This window comes from Lytechinus pictus, chromosome 3 (assembly GCF_037042905.1).
Source record: "Lytechinus pictus isolate F3 Inbred chromosome 3, Lp3.0, whole genome shotgun sequence".
Lineage (NCBI taxonomy): Eukaryota > Metazoa > Echinodermata > Echinoidea > Temnopleuroida > Toxopneustidae > Lytechinus > Lytechinus pictus.
This window is the reverse complement of record NC_087247.1, coordinates 15,494,762-15,519,507: the sequence shown is the minus strand read 5'-3', so window position 1 is coordinate 15,519,507 and position 24,746 is coordinate 15,494,762. Positions and strand designations below refer to the sequence as shown.

Genomic DNA, 24,746 nt, shown 5'->3' with positions numbered 1-24,746 from the left:
GAAAATGAAAAAATATCAACTCGCTCTGTGCGCTGATGAAAACAGTAATTCAAAATTTAACAATGCCGAAATTGGGTCCGTTTTGGGTCTATATACCACTATTAACATATACTCCCTCTTTATACACAAGGTTGTTACTTATCCTCCTATAATAGTTATTGTAGGGTCCTATAGCCTATAGGGTAGGGTACACGCCCTTCCCTGTAGTATATCGCCATTTTAATTCTTATATTTTTCATTTTTTATTTGTCCTTTATTTTTGGACAGCCAAAGGAAAGCTTTAAAATACTTGATAATAATCATTTTTACCAAAAGTCGTTGCTGTATTTTATACAAATCTGAACACATAAATGGCAGGGTAAAGAAGTGAGCGATTCTCATTATTCTCATAGGCCTATATTGCCATGGTCAAGTTTGGTGATAACAAAGCTCCGATGATTATTGCAATCAATAAACTGATCAGATGTTCCATGAGGAATAAAAAAAAAGTTCATATAAAGGGAAATTAACATTTTGAGCATATGACATCATTGGTCCCTCCTCCTCCTCCTTCTTCTTCTTCATCTTCTTCTTCTTCCTCCTCTTCTTCTTTTTCTTCTTCTTCCTCTTCTTCTTCTTCCTCCTATTCTTCTTCTTTTTCTTCTTCTTCTTCCTCTTCTCCTTCTTCTTCTCCTTCTTCTTCTTCCTCCCTATAGGATTTATTAATGTTGCAGATATTGATACACCGTACCTTTGGCTTGCCATACTCTGTAATTATTGTTGGCACAGCAACAACTGACGCCCGAAGAGAAAAGCACACCCAATGCAATGAAATGGAACACAAAGATGACTTATCATTTGAACATAATTGGTGAAATTGTGAGTATCTGTAGGTTATAAGATGATGATTATTTTCATCACAATGTTTTGGATCCATTCATTAATTTGTTTATAATGTGACTAAATGCAAGTAATACCGCAATCACGAACAGGTCGTTCAAAATATATTCTTGGTCCCATATGCAGAGTTTTTTGTGGTACCGTAACCACGTAAAGACAAAAAGTGACTGGACTTGAAAATTCTTGATTTTATCACCCAAAAGCGACCCTTTCCCTTCAGACTCTCACTATCTGTTGCTCCTAAGACTATGTTTGCTCACTCTTTTTTTGTAAAATTGGCCAAGATAATGAACTCAACTTGAGCCTTGGCTTTACTAAAACTAAGTAGGGTAACGCGCCCGGTATTCGGTCACCTCCCAGAATTCGGTCAGACAGCTGTTTCAACAGCTGTTGAAAAAAAAAAAATAATGCATGAGCCAGAAAACTTTGGCATATCATGCAAGAAACCAGCACTTCCAGCCCACCTAAAAAAAAATGTCGATTAAGACAAGCACACAGCCAAAAACTAACCTTAAAATTGACCGCGTCGGGGGGGTTTTGTTTACTTCCGGGTTTCTTAGCTATTGAGTTAAGCGGACGCAACCTCATGTAAACTCTTGTGACGTCATGACTTTGTGTGTAGGTGTAGTGAATTTGGTACGAGTGTGAAGGGGAAGACTTGTGTGTTCACCCAGTCGCAGCGAATATGCAACTAGCAGTGAAACTGATGAGTAGCGAGGGCTTATACATTGCCCCTATAGTGAGAGGGCGCTCGACCAGAATTCGGTCGCGCAACATTGAGTGTTTTGCCGGTGTGTTTGTGAGGAGGGAAGAGCGTGCAGATACGTTGCTCCTCGCAAGTGAAACACTTATCTTAATCCATTTTTTGTTCTGTTAGGCCTAAATAAGTTTAGAATATATCTAAAATTATTTTTCATGAATAAAAATCTTAAATCAAAGATGTTTATTGCCTATGAAAATGCAATTTGAGCAGGTGAATGACGATGGTGACGAAGTTGGTAAATTTGACCAAGGCTCATTTTGATTGCCTTTGCGTGATTGAGTTGAAGTCTACATCTTTCTCAAATGATAGGGCAAATGATATGCCTACGTTAGGCCTAAATAAGTTAAGAATATACCTACAATTATTTTTATTAATAAAAATCTTAGAACAAAGATGTTTATTGCCTGTGAAAATGCAATATGAGCGGGTGAATGACGATGGTGACGAAGTTGGCGAATTTGACCAGGGCTCATTTTGATATTGCCTTTAACGTGATTGAGATTAAGTCTTAGTGATTTCCTTTTTGGCCTCAATAGTCAAACTCAACCTCAATAGTTAAACCGTGTTATTTTTTTAATGTTATCATAGTTATTTTCAATATTATTATTAATTTGAATAATACATCCGGTTCCAGGGATGATGGACCCCCAAGAAAAAAAAAATTAAAAAGGCTCTTCCACGAGTGTTATTTTAAAAGACGTCATTGCTAGATCAAAGGCTGGAAAATTGCCCCTCAATTTTGCCCGTCCCTCACATATCAGAGGTCTGCGGCTAATTTTTTTGGTCGTTTTAATTTAAAACAAGGGGCCTTTTAATATTGTCATCATTGCTAATAACATCAATCGAAAGTGGATGACAATGTTGACGAATTCGGTTAGAATTATCAGTTACTGTTGTGAATTCAATTGGAATTCAGTTGCCCGAGTTAGGCCTAAAGTGATTTATAGAATTAATAAAATGTTCCTTTCGTCTAATATTAATTTTAAATTCTTAGAGTTCATACTTTCAATGACTTTTCAAACAGATATCAAAATCTTTACTAACAGTATATCAAACAGCAGGTTGACAACTCGGTATTGGATGGTAGACAAGATGTCAAAAAGGAGGGCGTCTTAGGTATATGGGATACCTAAATCAACGCATAGGGATAAAGTAGGTCTACATCTTTTTATTTACTTAACCATACTCTGAACTTAAACTATTATATCAATCGGTAATTTCCATCATGCTGTGTAATTCAAATGTTCTAAAATTTTTCCTTACCAGTTTCTCCACAGATCGATGGGAAGACACCAGTAAAATCGCGGCATGGTTCCAGCCCTTACCTGTCCGTTGCTATGAAAGCAAATTTGGCGGCATTGGAACAGCGGATGGCAAAATTCGGGGTGAAGAGACTAGAGTTTCAGCAGATGATTCAAAATTAATTGTCGGTCTCGTCGTTATTTTGTCTTTCTTTCCCATTTAATTTTTCTCGTTCATTTTTGGGGGATTTAAAGGACCATTGATGTAGTAAAGGAAATGACAATAGCGAGGGCAGTAGTTTTGTGTTTTAATATGGAACCAGTAAATTATGATATTGAAGGAAGTTGCAATAAAACAATGAGCATAATTATGAAAAGGATAGTGTAAGAATAATAGATTAAGGCCATTATGATGAAATTAATTTATGTACATTATCTTCATTCAAATTATTTCATCAAGAAGGCGTACCACACTTGTATTCAAGAAAGATTTAGCATTGAGTGAATTAAAGATAGTCTTCAATGACCTCTTATATCACAATGTTCCCTAAAACTTTGTTTGATTTATCAAAGGAATGATATGAAATCCAAATTTCCTCTTCGCTTTCCCTATATCGGAGGCCGACGTAGATCTTATAAGTATCATTGAGCCATTAATTTTATTGTAAAAAATAAACTAATATAAAATCCAAGAAATTACAAAGAAAATATATATTCTACGCAGTTGTTACGCCCTGGTACTAATTATTTTGCAGTACAATAATTATTTTTACATTCTATTGTTTGTATTCATATCATTCTTAATTTTATATAAATTTAATGTATTGTACGTAAATGGCCAAACAGTAAATTTTGTTACAGAGTATTTGATTTATTGATTTCTTTCCATTTATGAAAGACAAGAGTATGAAACTTATTTGCCATTTGTATTAATTCTACATTCACCTTGCCATTCATTTCATAGACTGAAAAAAATAAACAACATCTTGACTGCAAAGACGTGAAGTTTCAATAACATGTTGCCCATTTGACTCTTTGTCTGTAATGAAATTGACTGAAACGATGATGCTGCGCCATTTTCTGGTTGATTCCGTTTTGGATTGTTGTATTAAAAATTCTGAGTGATTGAAAATTTATATAATCTTAACGAGAGGGGATTGATATGGTCAGCAGAGCAGAGGATTAATATTCATTGGGGACCTCTATTGTTGCATCCACCCCCTAAAAAATACAAAAGATAATCCTCTTCTCCGATGCCCATAGTTTGAATGAGCTAGTGTTGATCTACTATTTGACATAGGTTGTGTGGCTGATTATCTTTTGGTGATTGACTGGAGCGACTAAAAACAAAAACCAAGTTATTTGATAGATTTTCATGAATGACTATCAGGACTATCGGCATGGCAGATTAAAAATATGATTTTAGAAAATTATGAACATTAAGTAAAATCTCCAAAATAATAAATTCTACTCAGTAGCGGATCCAGGGATGAGCCCCCTTAATTTGACACTTTTATCATGTAAAAAGAAACGGGAATTACGGGTACACGGACCTTGCTCCCCGCTTGGATTCCCCACTGTACTGAATTACCAAATAAGCAAAATAATAATAATAATAATAATAATAAACAGACCAAAATAATTAAAGACTCCCTCAGACAAAAACAGAACCCCAAACAAGCGAGCATGCATCTGAAAATGAAAACGGCAAACGGGTATGAAACCATGCAAGTTGGAATGTTACCAAAACAAAACACAAAAACAACATAAACATAACATCGAAAAGCAAAACAAGTGATTGAAAGTAGGAAATTGAAATTCATAAACAAAATATAAGAACACAAAAACCCCAAACAAACGAGCATGCATAGGAATATGAAAACGGCAAACAGGTAAGAAACCATGCAAGTTGGGATTATATAAATACCAAAACAAAACAGAAAAAAATAACATGAAATGTAACGTCGCAAAGCAAAACAAGTGATTGAAAGTAGGAAATTATAAATCATAAACAAAGTAAAATAATACAAAAGGAGTTTTGCCTGTAAAAGAGGGAAGAAAAAATACAAAAGTTAATTATTAAACATGTATTTTCATAGAATGAATAATGAAACATATATATTCAGTTTACGCCATCACATGGCGAAATTTCAAACAATACCGTTCAGTCTCAATTCTTCCACCTGTTCTGTTATTTCTAGTGGACTAATTAGGTTTTATTGTTGCTATTATTAAAAAGTAAACACTAGAAATGCATAATTAAGATGTGGAGATCACATAAAAGGAATAAAAAACAGTAGGGGGCCTAAGCATAAGAGAAATTCGAATAGTTAACATCAGATAAATCGCGCGACCGAATTCTGGGCGGCGTGACCGAATACTGGGCGGAAAACACCACCTCGGTCTATCGGCAATATTTTGTTCAACAATATTCAATATTCTAAATGAGTTCAATAATCTGAAAGAGGACAATTTTTTCTTTCTCCTGGTCGGTGGATTTACAAATAAATGAGGTAGGTATTTATTTTACCGGCGATTTCCCCTTAAGTGACCGAATACCGGGCGCGTTACCCTAAACGGGAAGTTCACTGTGAATTTCTCATTTTTTTGAAGGTTCATGATGACTACAATTTTGTTCTTTCAAGAGCAGGGATAAAACAATTTGTTGATATACTGAAGGTACAATAAAAACTGTTTTTTTAGAAAGTGATATTTCATTGATTTTTTACTAGGCCTAGGCCTACACGATATATGGGGAAGCTGCTCGCATATGACGTTGCAAAACAAAATATTGAAATTATAATAATACTATACTAGTCTATAGATAGGCTAGAATGCTGGTTGCTGGATGCAATGTTTTCATTTTTCAGTTTATTTGGGTGGCTGTTTATAAAGGAAGTCTTCCCCATATGTTCAAGATGATAAGGTGTTTAAGCTCTTCAGGAATATATGCATGGTAGGTTCCCATTTTCATCACCTGGGTTGAGTGCAACACAGTGTGGATAAATCCTGTCTTAGTTTCTGAAGGAAATTAATGCCATGGTTGGTATTTGAACCCACGATCCTCAGACTGAAAGGGGATGGACAGAACGACTTGAACACGATGCTTCCACAGGACTTACTTCTCAAACTTACTTTACCAGTCCTCTATTTTCATATTGAAGGTTTCTGAAAGCTAATAAAGAGAAGAGAGACCTGGCTTCAGGATGGGAGATGAAGAGGAGAGTAGAGGGGAACAACCTGTCACGGCAGAAATGGAAAAGAAGAGCAAGAAACAGGGAAAACAGAAAAGGAAGAGGAAAGAGAAACACTCCAAGGGAAATGTAACCTTCATGGAGGATTGTTTAGATTTTGGTTTGCTTCGACTTTTTAATCCTGATAGTACAGAGTTTCTGCCAATGGAGGAACAACTTAAGGTATGTCTAACGGAATTCTTGATTTGTGCATCAAGTGAAAAAAAATTGGATGATTCAGGGGGGGATATGGATGATTGATACCCCCTTTTTTTTGCTTGTCAGATATTTGTATTTGTTAGGCCTAGCCTTTTTTTTTTTTGGGGGGGGGGGACTTGCCTTTTTTCAGTGACAATAACATAATTTCTTGCCAACATTTTCTTAGCCTCCCCCATTATGTATATCAAGTGAATCAAAAGGGAAATTATTTTTTTTTAACTGTCAGTGTCAAGTGTGATCCAACTTCATCATTTAACAGGGAATAATTTTGCTTTTCAAATTGGAATAGCATTTTTGGTCATAAGAGAAAAAAGCTCTCAACTAAGTAATGTACAGTCCTATGTAAAAATATGCTATGCAAAAATGCATAGAAGTCTTTCAAAACTGTGGAGCAAATTGCGATGCAATACCAGGATAATTATTCCCTGTTTAAGTATTATTCAATCAACTAGTAACTCTTTAATTCCTAATAATACTCCTTAAATATTAAACCAGTTCTTTTGAGTTGATGTCTCCATGACTTAGGAAAGTAATAGTTATTTATATTCCATGACAAGTAAACTAGTAGTTACCAAAAACTTTATTCTTGTACTTCTGACCTGGAGGAGGAATCAATTTCATTTGCCTTTTAGATAAAGTTTGAATGATAATCATTTCCACTTCAATCTTTAAAAACATAACTTATTCTGGTGAATTTGTTCTGTTTTTACAACCTATTAGTCTTCCACATTTAGTGAAATCTGATGGCAAAGTTCATACTGTTATTCATAAAAACAAGAAAGATATATATTTCTTTTTCTTCAAAGTAATTTATTATTAGGAGTTATCCAATAACATGAATCATAAAAGAATTATACATATATGTCTTGATGAAGAATTAATACACTATCTTCTACTATGCCAAGAATGTCTTTTTTCTGCTTCTTTTTTATGATGTATTCAAGTTGTACAAGCACAGAGATCTTAGCCGTACCAAGACATATATCACAGCTGCCAGGGTCTTTGGTAATCCAAGAGTTAGGAAACGTGTTCACATTGCTCCGAAGATGGATGGTGGTCAGGGTGGAAAGAGTGTGAACACAAGAAGAGCCAAAGCCGAGATGGTGCAGGATGGAAGACCAAGGTTAAAGCCTATCAACAAGGATGATATCGTCTTGACAGAGAGGGACAAACAAATCATTCATGATAATGAGGTTATATATCAACTTTTATGTCATGAAAAACAGTAAATAGTTGATTCTGCAGTAGTTTTTTTTCCCAATCCATGACAGAAAACATTCTGGATGGTGTTTCGTTAAGATGTAAAACTGGGCCCCATCGTACAAAGAGTTACGATTGACCAATCAATCGTAACTCTATGGAAATCCATCAGTGTCATAATTTCTTCTCCAGGAAATGTGCAAAATGTCCTTTGTAAACAAAGGAGAACACACCAATTTGTCAATAAATCAAGGAATTTATGGATATACATTCATACCCAGGACCAAAATCCAGTTAAAACCAATTAGGGCAAAACCAATTGAAACCAGTTGGCCAACTGGTTTCAATAGGGAAATTGGAACAACTGGTTCCAATTGAAAACCAGTTGCCAATTGGTTCCAGTTAAAAACCAATTGAAAACCAGTTGCCAATTGGTTCCAGTTAAAACCAATTGGGCAACTGGAACCAGTTGGCAATTGTTGTCAATTGGTTCCAGTTGTTCCAATTTCCCTATTAAAACCAATTGAATCCAATTGGAGGCAACTGGTTTCAATTGGTTCCAGTTGAAACCAATTGGAGGCAACTGGTTTCAACTGGAACCAGTTGAAACCAATTGGTTTCCAACTGGATCCAATTGGAACTTCCAGTTGGAACGAACTTAATTAGTTACAAATTAATTAGCATTTGCAGTAACTATTTCTCATGCCAACACAGAAGCAGTGTTATATGTCTATTAATACCAATGTAAAGGGCATTGATAAAATACAGACTTTCATGTATATATATTTATATGGAAGATCTTCAAATATATGTACTTTTATTTGATGTAATTTGGTAACAGTTAGTGGTGTACTAATTATCCTTTAATCTGTTTTAATTATAATCTATAACATTTATGAACATGGTTTTCACTGCTAAGTATTCTAAATACTAATCTTTAAAAAGTGTGGTACTTGAAATTGTAAAGAATTAAATAGATACATTGTTAATGATGATTAATCTCATAAAACATTAATCTGTGCACACTGGCAAATAATATGCAAATTAACTGGTTTCAATTGGATCCAGTTGGGTAACTGGAAAATTTCCAATTGGAAACCAATTGGAAATAATTTCCAGTTACCCAACTGGTTCCAATTAGAATTCATTTCCAGTTACCCATCTTTCCATCTCAGTTACCCAATTGGTACCAGTTAGGATTTCCAGTTACACAACTGAATGGTTCAAGTTAGGATTTCCAGTTACCCAACTGGTTCCAGTTAGAAATCATTTCCAGTTGGAAGTCATTTCCAGTTACCCAACTGGTTCCAGTTAGGATTTCCAGTTGCCCAACTGGTTCCAGTTAGAAATCATTTCCAATTGGAAGTCATTTCCAGTCACCCAACTGGTTCCAGTTAGGATTTCCAGTTGCCCAACTGGTTCCAGTTGGGATTTCCAGTTACTCAACTGGTTCCAGTAAGAAATCATTTCCAATTGGAAGTCATTTCCAGTTACCCAACTGGTTCCAGTTAGGATTTCCAGTTGCCCAACTGGTTCCAGTTGGGATTTCCAGTTACTCAACTGGTTCCAGTTAGAAATCATTTCCAGTTGGAAGTCATTTCCAGTTACCCAACTGGTTCCAGTTAGGATTTCCAGTTGCCCAACTGGTTCCAGTTAGAAATCATTTCCAATTGGAAGTCATTTCCAGTTACCCAACTGGTTCCAGTTATAGGATTTCCAGTTGCCCAACTGGTTCCAGTTGGGATTTCCAGTTACTCAACTGGTTCCAGTAAGAAATCATTTCCAATTGGAAGTCATTTCCAGTTACCCAACTGGTTCCAGTTAGGATTTCCAGTTGCCCAACTGGTTCCAGTTAGGATTTCCAGTTACTCAACTGGTTCCAGTTAGAAATCATTCCCAATTGGAAGTCATTTCCAGTTACCCAACTGGTTCCAGTTAGGATTTCCAGTTGCCCAACTGGTTTCAATTGGTTTCAACTGGAAATTGTTAAATTCCAGTTAAAACCAATTGAAACCAGTTGAAACCAATTGAAACCAATTGAAACCAGTTGGAAATCCAACTGGTTTCAATTGGATTTTGGTCCTGGGTATCTAGAAATTTGTTGAGCAAACATGCATTTTATATGTTTACTTTGCTGGCTTTCCATAGTTGCGATTGATCGGATCAAACGCAAGTCTTTGTAAGACGGGCCCCAGTTTAATATGTCAAAATTTGTTTGAATTGAAATAATTAGGAAATTAAGAACACCATGCAGGATAAGTTTGAATATCTCACAATCACAAGAACAGGTCATCAGACATGTGTAACTTACAAATAGGTTTAGGAAACACAACCCAAGACACAAATCATAATTTTATAGGTGATTTCATATTTACGGCTAGTGTTGAGGTTGGCATTGATATCACCAACCGAACATAAAAATTGAAAAAATGGTGGTGCCCTCCAGCTCCGATGCTCGACATCATTGGGTGTTCAGCTATCCGATCATTGGTATCATATTACACAGGAAGAGTCAAACACTCTCAAAACACAAGGGCCAGTATTCAATTGGATATTTGAGTATTTCATGTACAATTTTACTCGGATAAGCAAAATGCTTATACTTGATTTCAAATAACTTATGCTAAGTATTTTACTTTATCGAGCCAAATGTAAACAAAGTATTTAATAATAACCATAATTGTGACATCATACAATCTAAGCCAAATAATATACATGTGCAACATATCCACCTATGCGAAGGATGTACGTTGCGCATGTATGTTTGTAAACTGAACACTAGCCAGACTTAAGTCAGGTGTGTGGCTGACTTAGATTTAAGCAAAATACTTAAATACAAAAGACAATATAATACCAAAGATGGATAAGTATTTTACATTAGCAGAATACTGAGTAAAATACTTGAATTCCGGCCCAGGACTATGATAACCCTACATGTACATGTACAGTATATTTGATGCTTCATTGTTCACAAGATACCTTTCTCTCGGCCTTCAGAACTTCAGACTTACCAGACATCAGATAAGACAAGATAAAAACTTCTGAAGTCTTCTTTCTTTACCCTTGGGATTTTTTTCTTTCTTTCTTCTTTTTGTTTCGATACATTTGATATGAGTTAGAGCTTCAGTCTGCTGGGCAAACGCTTCACTCGAGTTAAGGGTCTGAATGTGCAGCCTACTCATGCCTTGTGTACTGAAGGCTCTCTTGCTGTTTTGGAACAGCAAGTTTTGTATGCGCTAGTCTTTGCGTGGAGGCACACTTGTTGATCAAAGTTCCAATCAGGGTCTGTGCCTGCAGACTAGTTAGAGCTAGGAACTGAGAAAGGGATTGTTTCATTCTGATATAAATGTATATTACTGAAAAGAACCTCTTTCAGCTAGAGATTCTACTTAATATCTCTAAATTATTAATTAATACATTGTGTTTTGAATCCCCTTAAAGGTGCAAGAAAGAATGGCAGAGTATAAGAGCTGGCTTCATGATCGAATGGCACTGCGGGCTGGTCTAGAGTCCATGGGTTTGAAGGAATCCTGGCTTAGAGCTAAACCTGACCCTACACCTTTGGAGAGAAGAGTCCTTTTACAGTTGGAGGAAGCAAGGAGAGTTGCAGAAGCTCTGAAGGTACATGTTCAGAATCGTTATCATCTATTGATTTTTCTTTTTTCATTCACTTCACAAAATCATGCACTTCACACACACAGAGCCTCACACACATGCAAAGAAATACAATCCAAAGTGTTCAGTTTCTTACAAGACGTGAAATAAAAAGTTCTGTTTGTTTGAAAAAAAAAAATCTCGGAAAGTTTGTGCTGAAATTCGTTAACTCTGTGAAGTTCATAAATCATTTGTTCAATATGACTCATAGTCCAAATATCACAGAGGTATATGCAATTGATTGCAAAATGGCAGGAGCTAATCATAATCATTTTTGCATTCATATGGTTCAAGATATTCACTATTAACCAATTATATCACAGCAATTGATACCGATATTTTTATTTGTTATCTGGACTTAGTCTGTGTGCATCATAAGTATTATGATGAAAGCAAAGTTATTTGTTTAATTACCAAATCATCTGTTGATTTTGTGAGCGATTTTATGCTACCAGCTTTTCTTATTTTTCTGATTTTCTTCAAATGATTATGTGCTATTTTGGGTGATAAACAATCTATGTAAGACTAACAATAAATGCTTGTAATGACTCAAAGCTGAGCTACTAAAAGGAAACTAACAAAATGTTTTGTTGCACAGCATTTATAATATTGCTTTACTGCTTTGCTTGTCATTGGAAAAAAAAAGATATTGTTTAATTTTGATGATGTTTCTCGTAATGATATGAATTGATTTTGATATTTTTCTTAGCTCCAATTTATCCTGGAGAAACTGCCTCTTCCTCAGGTATATACCAGTAATAATTAAAACAGCATGAATTAACTTCTCTTCAGCATGAGTTTTCCTCTGGATGTTTTTTTTTTCTTGATTTTCTGCAATATTGCCTTTGTATTGATGTGAATTAGTGAAGGAGCCATTTTTTAGTAGGAATAGCTGCTTACTTCCTTTAATAATTGGATAAGGATTGTTTTTGCTTTCTTCAAAGTTTGTTTGCATGGGTACATGTAGATAGAGCTCAGAGTTTAAATGAAAATATCATTCTATATTAATTAGAGTTGATAAATGTTCCATGTTTTGTGATACCATATCAACTAGAATTTTAAATACGTAGATCATTGCATGCTTAAAGATAAATTCCAGTTTTGGTAACGATCTAAAAATGACTTTTTACAGAATCTAATATAATGACCACCTAAGTGTCTGTTTGTATGAATAAAAAATATGTGCCAAAGGATTCTGGAAGAAATTGTGTGATTGCTGAGAAATAAGCAAAATAAGCGCGGATTCGGTCACTTCCGTCGGGTCTTTATTTTAGCAATAATAATACACTGTCCCACGTGTGCCTATCTGTGTTGGTGATCTTCAGTGTGAACATTTTTCAGCGTAGATTTCAAGATTTCACAAAGTTCAGTTTATGTAACTGTACCAGATCTAGATCCTCGATGATATACTGACAATTAAGCCTTGTTTTACAGACTTTCTCATGAAATCAGTGTTTACTGCAAATACTGGAATTTCTCTTTAAATGCTAAATGTTCAAACCATCTTGACTTGAATTAAAAGTATTTTTATATCCTCATTAATTAATTAAATCTCTTTATATAGACCCCATAATGTAATTTTTTTTTAAAGTATTCTGAGTAAGATGCCTCATTTAAAAGATTGACAATGAATTTGAGGGGATCAGGCATTGAGAAAAGGGATCATTGGACGCTGTAGAAATCGATGGATATTTCACCAGAATGATAAATATCAATAATACTTTTCCTAAAACCACAAATACTCTTTTAATATTCTCATTTTGTATGCACCTTTGTCTAAAAATAGTTAACATTTTAAGGATAGAATACTGCTTCTTTTAATAATGTGTTATCATGAATGTTTAATTCTCTTCTTAGCCAACAAACATAATTTTCTTGCTCTGCCCCATTTTCTTGTATTTTTTTCATCTGATCCTTGTTAATACTGCTCTTCACCTGCAAAAGGAAGCAAAACTTTGAAAGTTTTTTTAAATGATACATTGTGGACCTTCATAGATGCTTTACATTCTTATCTGTACAAGTTTCTTCTTGCGATTGATGGGCTCAGTAGATGACAAGGCTTTACTCATTTAATTTTAGTTTATGAGTTGCATACTAGTGCTGACTTTGCATTGCTTTGCATCCAGTTGAAAGTAGATGATGTTGTCAAGGAAGTGATCATCAAGACGGAAGACTTTTCTGAGAAGGAGCCCAAACCTCAACCAGAAGGTATGGGAATCATCGCTAGCTACCTGGCCAGCAAGAAACAACGTCTTATAGATCTTTTCTCCCAGGCTGATAAGGACAAGAGTTGGGCTATCACTAGAGATGAGCTCAGGAACTGTATCAAGGAGGTGGGCTATTTGGCACATACTAACCCTCATTTATGCTTTGTGCTTTTAACTTTTACAGCAAGTAGTTTTAATTCAAGGGATAGACAATATCTAGCACTTAACCCTCTCAATATTGAAGATATTTGTGAGAAACACTCACTCAGTTAATTGCATCATGATATTCCAGATTCACAAAAAAAATAATTGAATGATGCAAAAACAGGTCTTATTGCCTTTTTGTTTTTGTGAGGTTTATAAAAAGCAATCAAATTATATACCACAATTTTCATTTAAAAGCTCAAATACTTTGTCAGAGCAAATGATGTAACTTTTCCTGAATCAATAACAATGAGTAAGAGGTATATTATTTCCGCTTTTATACAGTGCTTGATCCTTTGATACATCAGGGCCCTGTCTTACAAAGAGTTACGATTGATCTGATCATTCGCAACTATGGAAAGCCAGCAAAGTCAACATATGAAATGCATGTTTGTTCAAAATATTTTCTAGCTATGATGTATATTCCTTCATTCATTGTTTTCTTGAAATTCACTGCGCTTCTCTTTGCATACAAAGGACATTGTGCAAATTTTTTGTATAAAAAATTATGACACTGATGGATTTCCATAGAGTTACAATTGATCAGATCAATCGTAACTCTTTGTAAGACGGGGCCCTGAACGATGTCTCTAAGCACTTTAAGTCTGATACATTACCCAAGTCATTGCATTTTTGTTTGCGCATAAGCAATGTATGCACTTTCTCAACTCCCTGGAGGGCATTCCAGCGATTGCTAGGCATACTGCATTTCGCTATCGCAGGTTTTCGTCACGCACAAGTTGTAATTCAGTAACGATTACCATAGTAACAGTCCTCAGCCAGTCAGCAAGCAACTATTTGCTAGCAAAGAAAAACCTTTATCATGTCCCTGTCCCTATATTATCCCACCAGAGACATTTTTCATGAATCAATTTGTGTATTTGCTTGGTTGTAATGTTTCATAAACTGCTTTATAGTGGCAAATTTTCTGCTTCTATTGTATACTTTGTGCAAAAATATGTTACAGATCCATGGTAAAAAGCGAAATTACTGAATGTCATGCCTATCACTGTTATGCTAGTAGAGTAGTAGTCATGATTGCTTCATTGCTTGCTTCATTATTTCTTTGTAATTGTATTTTCTTCAAGTAATGAATACAAGTTTGTTCACTTTGTTTTGAAAATGTGTACTATTTTGTTTCATATTGTGGTATTAATTGAAATCCTTAGCCTTTGATCATATAACCAGCTCAGAATAATTTATTCCTACAAAACAAATTATCTATTCATGTTGTTTTTATTATCTTCACGATTTCCTCATATTGGCAATGCAGGCAAAGATCCCAATCTCAGAAACTCTATTAAATGAGGTGATAGACAGCTTAGACTCAGACTTCAATGCCGAAATCGACTATCGCGAGTTTGTGCGGGGCATGGAAAGATACCAGTTGGAAGAAAGGAAACGGAAAATTATCGGTAATCTAGCTTATAATATTCTGCGTAAAAATTTTGATGGAAAATAATTCACATCTTTTTGAAAAAAAATTCCTGTCTTATGCTTTCAAAATCCCAGGGTTCACAATATTCCCCCCCTCCACTTGCATCCTTTGGCAAGGCATTTTTCTACATCTGCCACTCTCCTCCAAGGTTGGTAAATGGGTACCTGGTAAGAAGGGTGATTCAACATTTGCTCCTGCGTCAATTGCTTCAGGCTTTATTCTGTTTAAGATGAAGTGTTATATTAAGGGCTATGAGAGTTTCATGTTGGGTTTAGGGTAAGGTTTAGGGTAGGGTATAGTATGGAATCCAGGGTTGAAGGTAGTCATTCGATTAGTGTGTGGAATGTATAGCTGATGAGCAATTGTCGCCGGAGCAAATATCATGGAACCAGTAGGAAGGAATTTCTTGAATGCTAGAGCCCAGGGTACTGGAGTAATAGAGTGCAGTCCTTTGAACATTGTTTTAATCATTATATAAATGTTGCATTTCATTATTATTATGATTCATTCTTTGTTTTTTTCAGGTAGGATTGTGGGAATGGATAATGGAATGGGTACACTTGTATGAAGACAAAAAACACACGGCCTAGCTATCAATTAATTGTCTTGAGGTTCCTTGTAGAATTATTTGGTAAAAGCTTTGTGCAATATTTGTATCATTTGGGTAGGGTTTGTACGAGGAAGCGGCTTAACGTAGCCTAGCTATGGCATCAGTCTAAAGGATCGGTCATAGAAGAATTACTTAATAGATGCTTTCTATGATATTCATAGCATTTTGATTGTGTATAAAGAATTTCTTTAAGTTTTCATTCGAACATTGTATATTCTAATTTTCAGCTGAAGAGGAGAGAAAAAGCGAGACCAGGAGCAAGTCAAACCCTGAATGTCGGACAAAGATTGTCCCGATCAGTGGTCTTGCTCCAGTAAAGGAGTCTGTATCGTCACCTGTAATGCCCACCGATAGAGAGGAAGACAAGAGGGAAGTTAATACACCCGACTCGATGGCATCACTCCTGGAGATACCCAAACATGACATTACTGAACGGAGAGCGCTCAATCCAGACGACATGATTGAGAAGAGAAAGAGAGAGAAATTCATGTCAGATAATGTAAGTATTTAAGTAAAAGGGGAATGGTTTGACAGGAAATGAGTTACGAGACCAGGGTATAAGGGGAAAACCCAAATTAGTATCGGTGAAAAAGAAGGTGCTTTAAAACGAAAACAAACATGATGACAGAGAAAGTTTCCATAAAAAGTAAGGAATGGATGAATACTGTCATTTTATTTCGGTTTTATGCGCCTTGAAATAGTTTACTAAATAGATGGTGCATAAGAAATGCTGTGTTTATTATGCCCTGAAACACTTAAACACTTTTCATCTTCGTTATTACAAAGGTAGACAACCATAGATGCTTCGGTAGTGCGTAGATGCAATATAATGAATTCAGTCGATAGATGACTTTGTATATAGTAACAATTCTTTATAGTGTGAAAGCATGAATACATGATTTTTATGTGCTTTAATAGTAGAATTGTTTGAGATATTACATTGCTTCAGAATAAATCATGACCGTTTTTGTAATGTTCCTTCTGGTTGCAGTTGAAGAAGAAGAGGCTCCCACGTGTGATCCAGAGTCCATTGAAGACAGGAAACAAGGCCGTAGATCTCCATTCCCAGGTATCAACCTTAGGAGGGGATCTAGGTGTAGAGATCCACGACTACAGAGCGGCTAGACTAGCCGAGTACCATGCTATTCTCAGGCTGTGTGAAGAGAGGGGGATTCCCCTTACACCAAAACTACTTCAAAGAGGTAAGGAATTGATGATGGAAGGGATTTTCCTGATTGCTATTAAAAAAAGCATGAATGCTTGTAATGAGTAACCAGAGGTTTAAAGGCTTACATTCCTTTCCGAGGGACCTGGTAATGAGGATGAATGCCTTGCCAAAGGGCACTAGCATACCAAGTGGGAATCAAATCCAATCCACTGTATTGGGAATCCACCACTCCACTGACTGAGCCTTCTCAAGAACTTACCTGAAAAATCAAGGCCCTGTCTTACAACTCAAAGAATTATGGTTGATCATTACTCTCCATATGAAATTTACATGAACACATCTTTTACGAAAAATGATTTGACTAGAAACTAGAAAAGAGACCTGGCCAAAAAAAATAATTTGATGGAAATGCCATTTCAACTTGAACAACAAAAACATCACCTATTGAATAACCATAGTCGTTATTACCGCTTTGATACCTATCTGACATCAAGCTCTTACTCTTACTTAAGCACACACCCAAATCAACACAGAGGAGTGATTCCAATTCTTGGCTCATGCAGATGGAAATTGTATTTTGTTTTCTTTCAATCCGTCGCTCATCCATCCACTAATCTCTACTTATTTCACTGTCAGCACTCTTGCATCCAGGTGATAAGCGCGTCAACCAGTTGAAGAAGCGTATCCGCCAACCCGGCACCCACACCATGTCCAACAGGTTCGCTGAGCCGCCGAAGCCTCCAGAGTCTCCCGATGAATTCCACGATATGGAGAAAGTTGTTGTCACCAAATCAGGTCAGTCTTACACATCTCTTGTTCACATGTGATCTGTATGGTCCCATATTCTTGTGACATTCTGGGGCCACATTTCATAAAAAGTTGCTCGGGTAGCATGACTTGCTGGAATGTCAACTACCATGACAACAGTAAAAATTCCACTTTTGATTGGCTCTTTCTCAATCATTGAAAGCTGATATTCCAGCAGAGCAACTTTTTATGATATGGGGCCCTGGTGAAACTGCATCAATCAGTCTTCCATTTGAACGCAACTCAAGGAAATAAAATCTAACTTGAATCTTGCAATCGGAAGGTGCAAACAAGGGCTCGTATGTGGTTTCACTCAGATGTAACAGATATCTGGGGGCCGTTTCATAAAGCTGTTCGTAAGTTAAGAGCGACTTTAAGAATGACTGGTAAACCTTTCTTACGCGCTAATAAACCATCGCCAATGAGAGTTTTGGTGTATACAATTTACCACAAGAAAGGATCACCAGTCGTTTTTAAAGTCGCTCTTAACTTACGAATAACTTTATGAAACACCCACCTGGGCCCAGTAACAACAAGCTTAGGAATTGATTATTGGGTTGAGTTCTTTGATTGATCATATATAATAATGGAATGTTGATGATTTAGGGAAATAATGAAAAACTAGGCTTGTATTTGTATTCCTCCATAACAAATGTATTCATTCTTTTGGGTAGATAATTGTAATAATTTAACATAATTTATTAAAATATATATTTTGTTTGGTAGGGTCATGCATAAGATTAAAAGTTGTTCAATCACATGTATTGTTGTTTTTCACTAGGGTCTGGTTTGGGGGGAAATAACAACCAAGGGAGGGTATGTGGTGGGCATACTAAACCAGGTAGGACTCAGAATCAGAACTTCTTTAACATGCCAAACATATTTGAGCTCTTTGGGATTTGTGTGTATAATATACATGTAAAGTGCCTAGAGTTGCCTTCAGCAGACTTTATGAGTTAAACTGCACAATGTTTGTCCCTCCAAATGACAGTGATGGACACACTACAAGTGATGTGCATTGCATATATCATCGCTTGGGTGTTGCACACTTGTATCTCGAATTTGAACATTTTGAGTGCAGCTGAGAAAAAGCTGTATTTTAGATATAGAGCTGTGGTGGTATCCTCATGTATGAAAACAGCCTCCTAATTCATGTGGAGAGCATGGGAGTAAAGATATTTTTTTTTTCCAAGCCACAAAATGGTTTAAATAACATGACCAGTACCTATGTCAGTGGGCAAAACATACCAATGATTCAAATCATTGATCACCTCGTACATTGAAATACATGCTTGACAACAATGTTTGTAGTGAGCTTTGTATCTCCCTAAACATCAATGCAGTGGTTCATCATCTCGCAAAGTCTTTGCATTGTGAAGATACAATCAGAGGCATTGACACAATCTCAATTTTACTGACAGAGTATTTTGATCCGTTAAGCTGAATTTGTTCTACGATGGACCTACTTCTTACACCAATGTAAACGTAGGATCGATTCATGTACAGTTTTACTGTACTAAACTAGATACAGCTGTAGTATTATGTACATAAATTTGAACTCCTGCTCACTTTACTTTCAGGAGAAGTACTGGTCGACTCTAAGCATGTGTACCCAAAGAAACATGACACATGGCCTAAACCAGAAATGCAGAACCTTTCAAGTGGCAAAGCCTTCATATCAAGGAAGATTGATTGCTGGATGACTTTTGAAGAATATGAAAGACTGACCGGGTGAGTGTAGCAATTTGTATCCACTTGGTGTTCAAGCAAAATCAAAATTTGGTTCATGAACAGTTTAGTTTAATGCTAGTGGTATTGGACCAAGTGGATATTCTAGACAAAATGGGTGTAGCCTAACTAGTGATGAGACAAATGGGTGAATGGGCTAAATGACAATTAGAAGAACGGGGAGGGGGGGGGGGGGTTGTTTCACAAAGATTTAAATGAGACTTACAGTCATTCTTAAGTTCCAAGTTCATGTGGTAGAAGATGCATCGCCACACTGGTCGAGAGGATGAGCGTTACTGCATATTCATTAGTAAAATTTAGCATTATATATCATGTGCATATCAACATTGAAACATAACTAAATCACACTGTGAAACACCCCCCCCCCCCCATGTTAGTAGATGAACTAGGATTAGACCTTGTGCAATGAGAACAAACAGAAGGTAGATAAAATTGATGTTGACCAAGTGCAGACGCCTCCAAGATGAATGACAGCAAATAATTCATTCAACGCAGCTTTGGCCCTGAGGCTGGCTGTTCCTTACTTGAAATTGAGCTGACAGGTATCACAGGATGTACTTGGAATGAAATCCCTGTTTACTCAAACAAGAATACTTGAATGAGGGGTATAAATACCTCATGTTGGAGGTTGAGAGGGGGGGGGGGACGAGGGTTTGACATAAGGCAGTGTTATGTCAGCCCCGAGGTGATCAGATTCAAGAATTTCAGTAGCTTATAGCATTTGTCAGTGAGTCCATTCAGATTTGTGTCATGCATGGTATACTGTACTTCTGTTCAACTTTCCCTATCACAAAACAGTCACCTGAAGCAGCGATACGTCAGCCTTGAGAATGCTCCAGAGCATGATGTCTTCTGGCCAGGCTTCCTCCTAGATAAGATCCAGCTCTGCATGCCAGAGACCAGACCAAGGAACGAGAGGACAAGCCACGCCCTGTTCCAGCCCACCAGGGTCCGTACCAAACGCTCTAATCCAGGTTATAACAATGACATCTCTTACTGGGTGGTGAGTGATCAGAACTACCTCAAGACTGGAGGGATTGACGAGAGGAAGGTCTATAGCATTGACTGGAAATGAACAATCTCCCAGAGACTTGGTGAAGCGACTTCAGTTGCTTTGTTAAATATATGATCCAACAACTTTCAGTAACACCTTAAATGTCTGCTGAATGGCAGAGTTACAATAATCATAACTCTTTATGAAACAGGATAGCTCAATACACACCAGCCGAACATGGTAGACACTTGTAGACACCTTCTTGAAATGAAGAATCCATAGAACCATAACTTGGTTTTCAATGAAAGAAAGTAAAAAATAATGTTCCAAGGTACAGTCTTTCTTCTACTCTGTGAAAAGTTCCTTCTAGAGTGAGAGTGTTTCATTATGCTTGTGGAGCGTTGTGGTTCAGTGGATTAGTCAACAGACATTGAAACCGAGGATTGTGGGTTCGAATCCAAGCCATAGCATAATTTTTCAGTAAGAAATTGATCCACATTGTGCTGCCCTCAACCTGGGTGAGGTGAATGGGTACCTGGCACTTGAGCGAGTAACATCTAGCTTGGCTGTGTTTCAGTTATTGTAAAGGACTTTAGACTTCTGATAAAGTATCAGGCACTATATAAGAAAGGAAGTATAATTGATGCCTTACACTTTATCTGACACAGTCTATTTCATCCAGCAGTTACCATAGTATAGTCGGGACTCCCATGCTTCTTAGCCAAGCAAAATCAAGGAAATTTGATAGATCTGATAATTTGTCAGAGGACAAAGTTTGATGAATTACTCTCCAGAAGATTTATCTGCATTTTGACTAAGATTGATCAACAATTTAAAACATTTTAAAACAAAAAAAGAAACATTCTTGCATGAATACAGAAAATACTAGGTAAATTTGAATTTTTGCTAATAAAACTAAATAAAGTTTAATAAATGTGCTGACTGGAGGAAGGGTCCCTGCAAGTGAAAAAAGGGCTCATACTAATGACTTGATATAGAAAGCTCTCATTCTATTCTATCAGCAAAAACCAAAATATGCTAATGGCCTTGCATGATGTACATTTTTTTTATGCACGCCTAGACTAGAGATTAATTCATGTGCCTCTTTTGATATATCTGTGATTTCATTATTGTGTCTACATACACAAAAGCAATAACATTTTGTAACGGTTGTAAAAAAAAGTATTTTTTTGTTTGGAAAAAAAATCTGTTTAGAAAGAAAATAGTATTTTTTCTACCATTGTCAAGTAATAATATATTTGTATATAAACATAAAAAAAAAAACTATTTCACATACGTATTTATCACACTTTTATATAAAAATGAATATAATTTTATATACATGTTTTTGATATTTTATAGGTCAGTGTATATATTTGTCATTCCTAATTACTGGTCACTTTCCCAACATGCTGCACTCTGTGTATTAATTATAATTTTGATTATACACCTCTTATAAACACAGTGGATTGATTGCATTTACATGAAATTAGCAGGGTTTTTAAAAAAAGATACCATGAGGGTATTCTTCTGCCAAATTTTGGGTTCAGATTATTTATTGCTCCTGGGGGTGTTTCACAAAGTTAAGTGTGACTTTAGAGTCATGCTTAAAGGGGAATCCAGCCTTGGCCATAAAATGTTGTGTTGGGAAGGAGAAAAATAAATTAAACAGAATGGTGAAAGTTTGAAAGAATTCGGACAAGCAATAAGAAAGTTATAGCTGCTTTAAAATTGAGATCACTATTAGTATGTAGATTTCAAAATGGCAACTGGGTAAGTAAATTATGACAAGGGGCAAGGACAACTTTCCCCGTAGGCCATGTACTTTATTATCAGGGATTTGTGGTTTTTTCCTAAGTACCCATTCCCCTGGGGCAGTAATCTAAATATAACCCAGGTAGTATATTGTTTAATGTCCTCATGAAAGAAAAATAAAATTTGAAATAAAACTTTTGGGAAAAATGACATTTTAGCCATAATATGAATTGGAGTACATGGAAGAGTAGTCCTTGCCTTACATCACTACGACATCCCATATGCGGCCAATTTGAAGTCTCCATGAGTATAGTGATTACCAATATTTACAACTTTTAAAAATTCATAACTTTCTTGTTGTTTGTCCAATATTGTTCAAACTTTCACCAATCAACTTGTCTGATTTTTCTTTTTCTTATAAAAACAAGTTTTTATTTGGGTTGGATTCCCCTTTAAATGTCAACACATGTAATTTGATTGATATGCAGAAGTACGCGTCCTTTGTGCATGACCTGACCAATGTGGAGATGCGTGCTATGGAACAGAAATTTAAGTGCGACTCTAAGTAACTTGAATCTTTGTGAAACAGCCCCCTGGTTTTCATTTGTATTCAGTTTTAATCTAGTTTGTTACACCGTTTGGTTGTCATAAGTAGAATAATTTAGTTAAATCCTCCCCATATGTAGAGTTTCTATGATTGTAATCTATTCATGTTTGTTTGGGTCACTGATTCATGCCTTGTGTAAGGATTTCTTATTTGGAGCCATGCCATGCAGTGCCAAAAGACTATCATGTCATCACTTTGGTTCTCTATTATCCCCATAGATCATTCATCAAAGTTTGTACAGGAATTATCTATTGTCATCAAATACATATCTACATGTATTCAGAGTTAACGCCTTACCTTTGGTTTTGTTCCTCAAGCTAATATGACCTTTTCTCAACAAATAATCCAAATTTGTGGTTTGGTTTAATATGGTTTTTCATACTGAACCAGAAGAAATCTACCAAATTACACACGGCTTTTAATCTTTATATAAGCCAATAGTTTGGGATTAACATTGTCCATGATATTTGATGCTAGGAAATTAGAGAATGAAAATCAACAATCCTTGAATTAGCAGCATCATCTAGATTAGGGCTGTTGAGAAAGGGTAAAAAGTAAAAATGAGAAACTTCATCAATGAATTTTGTACTGTATAATAGTGTAGTCCCAATAGTGATACTCTGGGTTATCCAATCTTCTTGCCATCTCACCGGCCAATAAATTTTCTTATTTCTTAATACAAAATTTTGTGTCAATTTTGTTGTGTTGATTTTATGGACAAAGTGATTTTTAAAGATTAGAAATGCAGGGTTCCCACAGAAATTTGAAAACAGAATCCCATGACTTTTCCATGACTAAATTGCTCCCGTGACGTCCCGGGAGTGATGAAGAATTTTGGATGTCACCAAAACTGGGAAAAATGCAAATCATGAATACCAATTATAATAGCAGAGTATGAGAGTTGCGAGATAACCAAGAGGTAAATGCAATTCCATGACTTTTCACAAATTTTTCAAATTCCCTGACTTTCCCTGACCACAAATTTTTCCCATTCAATGACTGTGGGAACCCTGAAATATCATTGATATTGATTACAGTTCTGAATCGTAGAGTTAAAAAGAGGTTCTTAATTACGTTCTGCAAAACACTACATATTTGGCTTCATAGGCCCGTATTCTGAAGTGAGGTTTAACTTAGACTGTGCTCAAATTATGAGAAGCCAAAAGTGTCAAAAATTTTATTAAGTTGTATGTTTCTAATGTTTACCCTGTTCTTTCCTGATTCATCGATGGTGAAGACAGTCATCTATTTAAACTTCCTAGACAATTATGAATGATTTGAGAACCAAATGAGCTGAAATATGATATCTCTACTGTTGGTGATTTATGTAACAATTGGCTATCCATACTTAAACCACAACTATAAACCTGAGTTTAAAGGTATTGTTTAACTTTGTGAGCAGCCGATTTAAAAAATTCTCAAACCAAGATGAAACATGTGTACAAGTGCATGTATTAGAACTAATAAACCCTGAAAACAACCATTATTGAGAATGAAAAGCTAAAACTACAAGGCAAACCCCGATTTTGTAAATAGGCGTCTAAGACGCCTAAATAGTACACATAAGTGTATGGGATGAAATTCAGATGGTGTTTTCGGTCACTTTATATTTCAATTTTTGAAGCACTAAATAATTATTTTCGAACGCAATTTTTTCTGGGCTTCATTTTTGTAACATATCACAGACACAGGTGACAAGTGTGACCTTCTAGCTCAGATTTTTTAAAAGTCAAACCAATGTTAACCAATCACTTTAAGTTAAACCCGACTTCAGAATACAGGACATAATATTAGTCTACAAGTACAAACCTTAGTTTTCAGATTAGTGCATAATGCAGAGTCGTATTGAGGCTAGATTCTGAGACTAGATTCGCTCATGTGCTGGAGCTTACTCTTATTTGACACAGAGGGTGAGGAATCTAGTCTCCACTCTAGACATGATGCTTTTGACTCGAGTCTGTTTGCAGACTATATCAATGTCACTAACTGGATGTGGTGTTTCATAAAAGCTGTTTGTA

General features: G+C 35.9%; 1 protein-coding gene across 2 annotated transcripts; it reads left to right on the top strand.

The window, feature by feature from the left end:
* Positions 1 to 742: 742 nt before the first annotated feature.
* On the top strand, positions 743 to 23,412 carry LOC129257743 (EF-hand calcium-binding domain-containing protein 12-like). Of its 2 annotated transcripts, none has more exons than XM_054896137.2 (11): positions 743 to 858; positions 6,048 to 6,299; positions 7,280 to 7,528; positions 10,977 to 11,156; positions 13,316 to 13,522; positions 14,874 to 15,015; positions 15,876 to 16,147; positions 16,640 to 16,850; positions 17,453 to 17,611; positions 19,204 to 19,354; positions 20,171 to 23,412. In XM_054896137.2, exons 2-11 carry the CDS (start codon positions 6,090 to 6,092, stop codon positions 20,445 to 20,447), a joined length of 2,058 nt encoding a protein of 685 aa, XP_054752112.2. In that variant the 5' UTR covers positions 743 to 858; positions 6,048 to 6,089; the 3' UTR covers positions 20,448 to 23,412. The 2 variants fall into 2 exon arrangements, with proteins under 2 accessions (XP_054752112.2, XP_063952566.1); XM_064096496.1 differs by having other exon boundaries at positions 752 to 858; positions 2,909 to 6,299.
* Positions 23,413 to 24,746: the final 1,334 nt, after the last annotated feature.